The following is a 12,168-nucleotide window of genomic DNA, read 5'->3' on the forward strand; positions in this document are numbered from 1 at the left end:
TAAAAATGAGAGAACCATTTAACTCCTGGATACAATGTGTGTTTACAATTAACTGTTCTGTATCTTGTCTACAGAATTTTAGAATATCACAACACAATTTCATAAGTATAACATTTAGTACTTCCTATAATCAGATTCATCTTTACAATACTTTTTTTTTAAAGCAATTTCTTGTTGTTTCTGGTTTTGGTGTTTGGTTGTTTGTTTTCAAGAGAAAGGGGGATGGTTAATTGCTTCTGTACCTTAAGGGGGGGGGGGGGGGGGAACAAAAAAACCAAAACCCCAAAACAAAACCCAAATCCTTAAACATTCAAATGTGAAGTTTGTTAGGTTTTTTTTTCTCTACCTATGACAAAACACTAATCCTACTAATCCTGGTTCCTTCACCTTTACCTATGAAAATCCTAAAATTGTAGAAATGAATTATTTGCCAGGAAATTTAACTTACAATTTTCAGCCAGATAGCAAATGTTGCAGGCAAAAAAAAAGTTGAGAGTTTTCCAGTTCAGCTGCCAATTCTGTAAATACTTAGTGTGGCAGCCCTCTGTAATAAAAACCTAAGTCCTCTGTTTACAATACGAAACATTAGCTGTCACCATTATTCTAAATTTACACAATTAATATGTTTGGTAAATCTGTGTAAACTACAGATAAGCTTTTTTTTTTGCTTATCCCTGAAAAGGGCTGCCGAATTTTCTCATTGTGATGTCTCCAAAGCAAATAACAAAGGGCTTTGTGTATACTAGGTATGAATTAATTTGTCAAATTTTTAGTTGTCTTGGAATTGGAAATGAGTTTTGTCATCTATTGTATGTCAGTACCCAAAGGATTATTATTTTTTTTTCCAGGATTTACATGCAACTGGAAGCCAGTGTGCCACATCTCTTCTAAACGTTATTGAAAACTACATTAAAAAAAAAGAAAAGTAGTACATCATTAGATAATCTGATGTTCATTAATTCAACCCTATCAGTAGGTTAAAAGTGAAGCTTCTTTTATTTTGCACATAAAATCTAAATGTGATTTGAATAGATTTACAGTGGGGACAGCGATATATAAAGCTACTTATACCTGCTGGGCACATAAGAGAAGCTCTTTCAGCATTCATTGGAAACCCTCAACAACTCGAACTTCCGTACATTTTACAAGCAGCTAATATTACAGCATTTTTACACACAGTTTTGTTTATAAATTACAGATTTAAGTTACAATATGAAGCCTACATAGAATTCTATCCATAGGAAATATTCACACACTGTCTTTTTTCCCTTCATACAACTTCGATTGTCTCACTTCATGTAGCAATAAAACTAAACAAAGTTATGCAGTATTTTAAAGAAAACATTTCTTAGTATGTACATACTATAAATGATGAAATGGCTAAACAGCAACAAAATACTAGAAGGAAAATGTGTTTTTTCATCTGAGAAAGGAATCTCTTTTTCATCCACTGTAGAATTTAACAGCTTTTTTTTCTGCCATCCTCCAGTACACAGAACACTGAAAAAAATCCCTCATCTTTAAAGAGAATCATCTTGAGACTTTATCAAAGAATATGATTGGGGTGTGTTTATGATTACATTTATCCAGTTTTCATTACCTAGATTCTTCTTTCTTTGCTGAGAACTGTCAGTCATTCTCCAATAAACTAAGCCACAATGACGAGTGCTCCTTGATCTAATAGGTCTGTGGTGAAGTAACTAATATTATATCTAACTTTTACCGAGCACTTACAATAGGTGACTATAGCTGTAAAAGAAAGCCGTTTACATCACGATAATATTATTTTCAACACCAGTAGCTTGCAGCCACAACATCACATCAGCCAAAAAACTACCCAATTTTCCTACTGTTTTCAGCAGTGCCCATGTAATATTCAACTAACAGGAACAGTAGCCAAAGCAAGCTCTGCAAGATGGAAAAGAAAAAAAAAAAAACAAAAAGAAAATTAGAAATAGACTTACGGCTTGTAAAGCATAACATGTAACACATTGTTGCTTGCATTATTGCAGAAAGGAAAACAATGGAAATTAAAAAAAAAACCTATTTATTATTTTTTTTCCAGTTTTGATCTTGCATATCCTATCGTCGTGTTGTTTATTTCACACAGAAAAGCCTAGTGAGAGCTTTCTATTTCACATATTGCATTCTTTCAAAGAATAAATACCTGTAGATTGAGCCAATAAAAAACAAAATCAAAAGCAGTTGTCATGTCTTTAAGTACATTTTCCTTCTTAATTACATAAAAGAAATTTTGGTGGAATGATATACCATCCTTCTTAAGAATTGGATTTTAAGATCTTATTTATTCTATTATGTAAGGTAATCAAATGAGAAATTGCCCACTTGATGTCTATTGCTAAGCAAATGGAAGATGAAATCTATGAATATGCTGTAAATTACTAAATAAATAAAAATTTGAGTAAACTATATTTAGACTGTAATATTCCCCAAACTGTACTAAGAAATTGCTTTCAACAGGGGGGAAGAACTGCTGGCAAGTATTTGCACTATATGGCCTGTATTAAGAAAATGGACAGGATTTTGTGTTTTTCTTTTGATTGTTTCTGGGTTGTGGGTTTTCTTCCCCATTTTGTGGATTTTACCAAGAACTATGGTAAATTTCTTTTACCTAAGTCCTAAAGATTTAGCTTTTCAATTTCAAATTTTGGATTCTATATACATAAATATTCACAAGCCTAACAAGTTTGTGTACGCACTAAGAACAGTGTTAGGCTGTGACTATATACAGTCACACTTAAAGCCTGAAATAATGGATGTGTCAGATATGCATTTATAGCTGGTGCTCATGTATAAACGTAGTGCTACTCCCAGACACTGGTGCCTGGTGGGATGCAGCGAAGTTTGCCAGAGGAATGACTTTGACAGGATCTTCGCTGGCACAATGTCTTTCGCAGGTGTTGTAGAACTGGGGCCTGGGCCCACCCTGGCCTTTGTCAGTGTCATCCTTTGGAAGGGGCCTTCCAAGAGTGTGTCGTCCCTCAGGCCTGGCTCCTCGGCCCCAGCCTTGCTGGAAGCCAAATGATGGCAAAGGGGTGTTGGACTGCTGATACTGTGTCAAAGAAGGTGGCATCCAGCAGTTGTCAGAATGGCCTAGGATGAGACACTCCTGTGTGCAGGTTTCAGAGGCTTCAGCCAGGGCTTTCTGGAGATTGACTTCAATAGCTGGGAGGATGGAAAAAGACAAGACATGATTAGAAGTTGGAAAACTGATGTGCACAGAGAATCAAGGTTAACAAAGCAATCACAGTTCTACAATAATGGCTACAGTTTAGAAAGAAAATACCTCCAAGTGTACAACTTAAGTGAAGGTTTAGATATTTGCAAGTTTGGGGCCCATAGCGTTGTCATTGGCTATCATCAGAAAAAAGTCAGTGTTTAATGAACAGGTGATACCGTCATTACAGCTATGCAACTAAAGCCCTTATACATTCTACTTACAATGACTTTTCACTTTTTGAAATTGTCACTTGTGTAATACAGCTAAAAGCTTTATAATAATCTAATACCGTAATTCTATATATCTGCATAAAACTGCTTGGAAAAAAATAATTATTAATATTAGGAATTTTTTTTTAATGTTCTCTTAAACCTGGATTTTTTTATTGTTTCACTTTGCTTAAGGCAATACAAAATTAATTTGGACACATAGCCAAAGATGGTACATTGGCTTCAAAGATACACTCAAGAGCTTTAAGAATGAAAGACAGCGTAACAGCTATTTTAAAGAGAATTGATTCCTCCATGTATTCGATACTGGAAACCTTGAAAAATCAAAGGGTAAGAGCAAAAGAAGCTGTAACCTCTGTAGTTTACTAGTAATCAAAACAGATTTCTTCAGTAGGTGCAAGGTTTGTGCTCTTGAAAAAGGATTATGGAAATTATAATTTGTTCAAAGGCAAATAAACTACTAAATCCGAAAGACATAATTTGCAATACATAAACAATCTTGATCAGTTTCATTTAAACTGTGGCTTTACCATGTTCTGTAAAATCAAACAAATAGAATTAAACTTCTGCAAATCATTCCTTGAAATGTTTTCATATTATAGGTGCTAATTTTATATTCTATTATAGGTTTCAATTTTATATTCTCTTGCTCTGTACATGACTTAAATACATTAGGAACGAGGAAGAGTATCTGATTAGATATTTCGCTGTGTTGTCTTCACACAACTTTCCAATGAAAGATACATATTTTTAATAGCTGTCTTCATGAAAATAACATTTAAAATTGGATTCTGGCTTATAAGTACTGGAGAAGGCGTGCCGCTAGGAATTACTTATAGCAATACGAGTTCTGAGTAGGAGCCTCTCACCTTCTGAGCTTTATGTTTGAAGACATGCTGCACTTCTGTTTTAATAAATACTTCACATGTTGAGATCTATGTAAAGCTACAAAGCACAAATACATATTTCCATGATACATCTCAACACAAAGGAATTAAGTTTTTCCTTCAGGCATTGAAATATATAACACTGCTGTGCAAAATACAGGATATATCTTTTTTAAATCTACCCTGTTTAAGTAGACAACTGGTTGTTTGTTGTATCATGAATGCTATGTTCTTGATAATTTCTCCTTAAGTATGTGCCAGTTAGATAAATGATTGTTTATAAATGCTATTTTGCCCCATTACTGGCATTTCAACATGTCTTCAGTCATTTTGTCTCCGTATTTTTCAATGTAATCCTGACAAAGCTTTGACACCTTGCTGTTGAAATACTAATCCAGTTTTGATGGGCAGTAGGAGACATAAATATGGAAATAATTCAGCAGAGGCAATAGTTCCTGAAAAAAAAAAAGTTACTACTGATAGATTAGTCTAATCTTTCTGTGTCCTACTATCTGCTATTAGAGACATACATTTGAGTATATACCAGTCTTGTTAAGCTCTTTAATTATCCAGGTTTGCTTCTCTTCTGATCAAGGCAATTCATTGAACTCAGGTACAACCTTGACAGAGTATTGAGTTATCCCTCTTACACAGAAATGGATCGTTTTCTACTCATTAAAAACTCCTTTTTGATACCCAGTACCTCAGTGTTTCTTTTATCTCAAGGCTTTCTAATTACTTTTAAAATGCTATTAGTTTGGTTATACTGAAAAACACAAAATTATTTATTTGGAAGTAATACTTATGCATCTCTAGCTCTTTGCAGCAAGCGGTTGCAATACTTATATTGCACTGTCTCTCTCAAACCTCTGCAAGAGAGTAAACAAAGCTAAACCATCAAAAGAAGTGTTTGGCAATAACAACTTAACATTTCAGCTTTAGACAGGGCAACTGCAGAAATAAAAGGTCACGTATAAAACATCCTCTATGCCATCTCGACAGATCTGTAGGACAGTAATTTGGTGCCATGTGTTGCCAGGCCACGCTGGTATGAGGCACACGTAATCTTGATTGTCAGAGTATGTTTCTCCTCACTGCTTATGATTAACAACATGTAAAATATACAGTTTTCATGAACTTTGGAGAGTTAAGACCCTTTTCTACTGAGCACCTCTGCAGCGTTGCAGAAGAGCAGGAAATAAAAAGTATTTAGCAAATACAAGTACTTTTCTTTATTATGTCTGACTCAATTATTTTTTCCAACAGTAACAAACAAGTGTTGTTTTATAATATACAGCACTCATTAAAAAAAAAAAAATCAATTATATCCTTAACCTCTAGACTAACTTCAATTTTTTTTTTAATTAATAATATTGTTTTGTGGGTTTTTTAATCCGAATCACCTGCGTATAGGCCATAGCGTTAGCGCAAGCCTGAGGCAGTCTTTAAGAGACCGGGTATGCTATAGAAAACCAAACTAACTAAGGGTGTTAGGATGAACGCAGCGTGAGGCAGGCAAGGTCCCCAATATCTGCATTTAAAGGAAACTTAGAAAAATCTCATCAACTGATCTGCTGCAGTAACCAGTACTAGTAAGGATAACTAGGATGCAAACCAGTTTCTGTTTGGTATAAAGTAAAAATGAATATGACCAGCAGTGTGAAATACTATGTTTTTAGTACAATGAAGTAAAAATGACTGTTGGAGCATAATTCATCTGTTTGTGAATGAACCTAGAACAAAATGTAGGAAATTTTCTGCGTGAATATTCACCAGGCATTATCTTTTTTTTTTGCCTGCTCTTCCAGGCCATGAAATGTAGCTTCTTTCTGTCAGTCTGATTCATTGTCCTAGCATATCATCATTCTCCTGCTTCTTTAGCACCTTTAGTCCTGCATAGCTCCTCGGCACTGGCATTGCACTGTCATCCAAACTAAGCCTTTTGTTGAAAATACATTTTTAACAATTCCCTATTGTATCAGAGAGCTTTATGTTAGCAAGGTACTACGCTAACGGTACCAACTTATGATAAAACGCAGCTGATTTCCAAATACTCCGTTACAGAATTAACAGGCAAAGAGGTCACAGTAACTAGCATTGAGATGTTGTCCTCAACACCGGGTCTGGCTTCCCCTCCACCACTTGATGCCTACTTTAAACAAAGGATTCTCTGGCTGGCTCACCGAGCATCCCAGAGGACCATCTGAAAAGGGATTCAGGCCATGCAGCCGGGTGAGGGTGAAGTTCAGAGCTCAAGTGTCCGTTTATCAGAAGCCGTGTGAATTGACCATGGCATTTTCTAGCTGCTTCTCTTTAAGCTTCCCTCTATATGGCATCTTTGCAAGTCATTGCTAAATGTGGGTGAAAATAAAGTTTTCTGAGCCCCTCTCTATTGTTTGAAAGTAGTAACGTACGTGATTATTCTGCATAGTGCGGTAAGTACTGTGACATCTACCTCTACCAATCCAGTAAAAGAAGGTTCCTGCTGTTTCTGAATATTTTCAGAAGAAATTATTGTTTTTGCTACTGAAATTCAGTGTCTAGTAACACCTTGTCACATAAGATATGACAGGTTTATAAATGGAAATAGAAGTGCACATATCTCCCATATATTACGAATAAACAATAGATTCCATCAAACTCTTACCAGTCTACCTCTTTTCGTACTTCACTCAGTAATAAACTCTTAATTTTATATATTTTTTTTCATACTACATGGAGACTCTTCAAGCATGGCATACAACAAGTATGAAACAGAATTTTTAATTCTCACACTCATGCACATGTGAGTTTACCACTTTGATTTGAACTCCAGATTGTTTCAGGAATGAAACTGTTTTTTAAATTGTCTGCCTTGGAACGAAGAGCGTTTTTAAAGAACGTGTCTGTCAGCTTTTATGAAATGTTTAGATCAGAACTGTCAAATATAACTAAAAGCACAATAGTTAAAAGACTTTCTTCATTGTTCTACAGTCTTTATCATTTATAGGTCAAAGCAGTTTTCAGTAAGAATATTTACTTTCACTTAAAAAAATGTGGAATTCCAGCCTTACCAGGTAGCTATCCTTCAGTCAAAACAATTATTAAAAACATATTATTTTTTTCCCCCCATTTGTTTTGGTTAGAGACTTTCTGTGGTTATAAAGCCTGTGTAGGGTTTTACAGATAGCAAATAAAAATGTTGGTTATTATCTTTGCTTTTGGGGGATGATAGCTGAAGATCTCTACAATGTCGCTCTCCCTCTCTGTCTACAAAACACGTGGCATACTACTGCAGACTTCGGCATTTGCAGCTTAATATTTTGTTCCAGTTTTAAGAATATTTCTCATAGAGGATTCTCAAATGAAGACAGGCTGTTAGCATGACTGTGTTATCAGCAGTCTCATAATGTTGAAAAGTTGGAAGCGTATACTTGGTGTAGAAATTATACACTTTCTTTTCTACTCCTGTGCCCTCCCCTCCACCCTCAACAGGGAGACATACTACTATGACAACGTCAGGAGGGCCGTTTCCTTTCTCGGTCTGCCACAGAACACATCACTTGCACCGCGGAATCACAAAAAGCCTTAGGCTGGAGGGGACTTTAGAAGGTGTCTGTCTAACCTTCCGCTCAAAGCAGGATATCTTGGTCAAAATAGAAGAGTTTTTCCAAAAGGCAAGGTCAAACTTTCAGAATTGCACATATACCTTTAAAAAAAAAAAAATTCCATGTATATGTAAAAAGGGAGATGTGTGTTTCTAGGAGTTGAACAATAAAGAACATGAGCTCCCAGAGAAGCCTTAAAACATCTCCACCTTTATCCACATGTGTAATAATGATCAAAAGACATTTGTAAATGTATTCATTAGCAAAGTACTCAGATTCATTAGAAGTTCAAAAACTGCCAGACTGCACTGTACCGATGCAGGCTTAGCAGCTTAAAAATTGTGCAAAGAAAATGAAAAAAAAAAAAAAAAAAAGAAAAAAAAAAAGAGAGAAACCACAGAATATTGAGTGCTTGAATTTTAAAGCTATGTAGCTGAAGTCTTAATGAAAAGCAAGTATTGAATTTGACACATTTTGGATGCAAACCATCCAGTGTTACATTTAGAGCACTCTTGTTTCATAATAAAGCAAGCAACAATTAGCAAGCAATTAAGCAAATTGCCCATAATTATGCCATTGCTGAGCTATTTTTCGTATTTTCACAACACAGCACATATATGAATACATGGCTTGCAGTGCCAACGCTATTCTGTCAGCATCCAGAAGTGCCTCTCGTTTACTGAAGCATTTCGTATTAAACAGCTCCCACCGCACACTCCGTGCTCTCTGCGCAGCAGGAACCCACCAGAGTGATGAAGATGACAACCTTCTACTACTCATCTCAGCCAATAGCTCCTAAGGAACGGGTCGTGTCCCCCCCCATTTTTTGCCCATGTGTATTTACTAAATGTGGTACTAAATCTAGACAGGAATTCAAGCATAATATAGGGAAATTATAGCCCAGAATTACCCTGGTGACCAAAAGTGGCCACTTGGGTAATATCCTTTAGCGGCCTCCACTATGCAAAGAGAACAGAAACGACATTAACAATAAAAATGGGAGGGGAGAATAGCTGTTAGTGTAAACTGGGTTACTTGAATAAGGTCAGGAGAAAGAAGCTTGAATGTAGAAACCCTCAATAACTGCTGTTATACTCTACTTTTTTTTTTTTTGTTTAATAATAAAATGCCTTTGGGAGAAGTTTCCTATGAATATTTTATTTCCTGTGCATGTCTCAATAAATTAAAAACTAAAAGGGTTACTTAAGTTCTAGCCTTTGAACCTTTTTATTCAAAGAATGAGTAGGACACACCACTTCGGTTAGTTTTCAGCTGTGTGTACAGTGCTTGCCTCTACCAGAGCCTGTGAGAAACCATACTCGGAGGAAGGTTCATCCTCCAGATGTTCTAACTGAGGAGTCAACAGGCATGCAGGAAATCACACATTTTCACAGTGCTACCTAGGCTTGCCAGATTGTACTGGATATCGTGCAAGAATGAGCTCTCCTTCCATTCCAGGGAACACAGTTTATATCCTAACATCAATGATTTTAATTTTAATTTAATCCTAAAAACTGCCATGAGTTAGGCTTCTTATAAAATCTGAATGGTATGAGGTATGAGTGTTTTACACCTGGCTTCAATTAGTCAAGTAAACGTTATCATAGCTGGTTGGGGGAAGTTGGTGAGGAAGAAGACAGGGAATGGAGGAAGTATCAGGGCAAAAGAGACAGCATATGGTAATTCCTGTATAATTAACTCTGCTCGTGAAGTGAAGGGAATATTTCCTTCACAAATAATAGCCACATAAATAAAGCAGATTAATCTTTCATTAAGTCATCTCTTACTGTTATTCTGACTAGAATTTCAATCTTGTATTAATCAAAACCAAGAAATGGTCTAAAAGTAACACTCCCATAAAAAAGTTCAGTTTCAATAATTGCTGTTTACCACAGGAAGAGATTTCATCCAAAAAAATCTCAAGTCCCCAAACCACCTGCAACCTCTTCTGTTTCAGCCCAAAGAACATGGGGCGTGACAGTGTTGTAGAATACGTGGCACTGACCCTTATTGCTTCAACAGTCCAATTCTATTCATCTTTAATGTCAGTGTTTTGTTGCTAATTATGGCAAAACAAATATGGTAATTTGCAAAGGACGCAGGTTTCTTAACCTATGAAGCATATATTGAGTTATCAATTAGGATTTTAACCATAACTTGTAAAGTATAATGACCACCTAAAATGAATTGCCTAAAATCTAGTATATTGATTAGAACACTGGGTAATACAACGTGCTTTATTTAATATTTAATTAACTGCTTCACATTTTTACTGAAGCTTCTTAATTATTAATATGTCCTTCATTATTTAACACAGAATATAAATTTAAATTAAAATCAATTAAACAAGGTGAAACTACAGAGTAAAAAATGGTTTATCCTCTAGAAATAACCTTTGACCTGGAAACATAGTAAAGAGTGAAATTTGCATTTCTTGCCCCGGACCTGAGAAGACTATGCATTTTAGGTGGTATAGATTAAGCTCTTCTACTGAGGTAAAGTTTCTATAATAAACCCAACATCCTACAAAAATATGCTGTATGAAAAGGGGCTTCAGCTGCCATTTTTCAGCTGGTGCCTGGAAGAGGAAATATTTTCAATACAAGTTTTCTGTAGGGCATTTGTAACACAGCAAACTTTCTCTCGATGTGTAAAATTTCATTTTAAGCCTTTCAAGATACAACTCTTATTTGCAGCGAAGGGAAAGAAGAGTCTATGGATAGTTGTAGATATCCAGCAATTATCACCTGGAATGACAGCCTCTTCAAGGAACATCTTTATCTTAAAGTGTTGGGCGGGCTGACCGCAGCCAGCAGCTAAGCACCACACAGCCGCTCGCTCACTCCCACCCACTCAGAGGTGCTGAGAGCACTGGAAATCTTTTACTGTTCTCTGGAAGATGAGCTTTTCTGATCAATGCTATCTGTTACAGTGACTGGGAAGACAAAAAGTGTAGTGTTAGCGTATCTGCAAGCACTATTAGAGAGCCTGCAGTAATAAGTACAATACTTATTTCACTACATACTCTAATATGGTGATATTTATAAAGCCCTATTGCTCATGTGTCTACAAGTATATAAAACCTAGTTTTATGCTTTCTTAAATATCCTTAAACATCACTTGAAATATGAGATGCAGGAAATCTATGAAGAATAGTATATCTCGTATAAACTTCTAGAGATTAAATTCTATATGCTCAGTAAAAGTTGCTCTTTAGCGTGCAAGTGGAAGTCATCCCTTAATTTTTTTTTTAACTAAAAAAGTGATCTGGTCAAACATGTTAAAACAGAATGGGGACTAACTGACAGAAAAATCACTTAACCAATAGAAGGTAACTGTATACACTGAAATACCATTTATATCTCCTTTTGGTGATCAAATAGTTCTTCAAATGCCTCATTAGGAATGTATATGAGGATCCATTACCACCAATTAAACAGATGGGTATTTGTGTAAATTCATTTATATATTTAATCCAGAGTCAGTTCATAGTATATTCTTTTATTTAATTCAACATTGAGCAGAATCTTTTGCATGTGGGTTTGCTGGGGAATTTAGGGACATATCAATATACTATTTTAAGACACTGAACATGGTGAAAGGATAAAACAAAGTGACAAAACTTATATCATGGAAATATGGCCATTACTATACTTTCCCCAGAAAGCAGAAAAAAAAAAAAAACAAAAAAAAACCCCCAACATTAAAACAATACAAAGAGCTTGGGGTTTTGTCTGTACAGAAAGGCTGCTTGTCTGAAACTGTAAAATGAGCAGTCTTCAAAGTGCAGCTTATATAGCTAATCCTTAGAAAAATAAATTCACCTAGTGGTAATTTCTACAGATAATTCTTAACATCTGTTCTCTCTCTTTGTCAAACCTAGCTAAAGACATTGCTCTGTTTCATTCATACTTGCATTCAAATATATAAAGTTTTAAAAACAATAAAATTCTTGGTTACAGAATCTACAGTGTAAGTAAAGAGAGCATAATATTGCACTCAGTTTTTAAGGTGTGAGTTTTAAATAAAATTGTGTGTGTGTATGAAGGAGAAGTAGTTTACTAGTTTTATTATAAATCACTAGGTAACCTCAAAAGGATGAAGATTCTTAAAGAGAGTTAAGAATCACTGAATCTACATAAACTCATTTGGTGTGGAAACAGCAGAAAATGCATTTCCCAAGCTTAGGCTGTGGACACTGTAATTAAAAAAAAAAAAATCAA

General features: G+C 35.4%; 1 protein-coding gene across 1 annotated transcript in view; it reads right to left on the reverse strand.

Moving 5' to 3' along the window:
• Positions 1–290: 290 nt before the first annotated feature.
• PCDH11X (protocadherin 11 X-linked) overlaps positions 291–12,168 on the reverse strand; it is a 495,288-nt gene continuing 483,410 nt past the window's right edge. The window contains exon 7 of the mRNA XM_086756657.1: positions 291–3,186. Coding sequence (XP_086612783.1) covers positions 2,795–3,186 — 392 coding nt within the window. The 3' untranslated portion in view covers positions 291–2,794. The remainder of the gene's footprint in view (positions 3,187–12,168) is intronic.

The sequence above is a fragment of the Chlamydotis macqueenii genome, chromosome 11, assembly GCF_036417535.1.
Source record: "Chlamydotis macqueenii isolate bChlMac1 chromosome 11, bChlMac1.mat, whole genome shotgun sequence".
NCBI lineage: Eukaryota > Metazoa > Chordata > Aves > Otidiformes > Otididae > Chlamydotis > Chlamydotis macqueenii.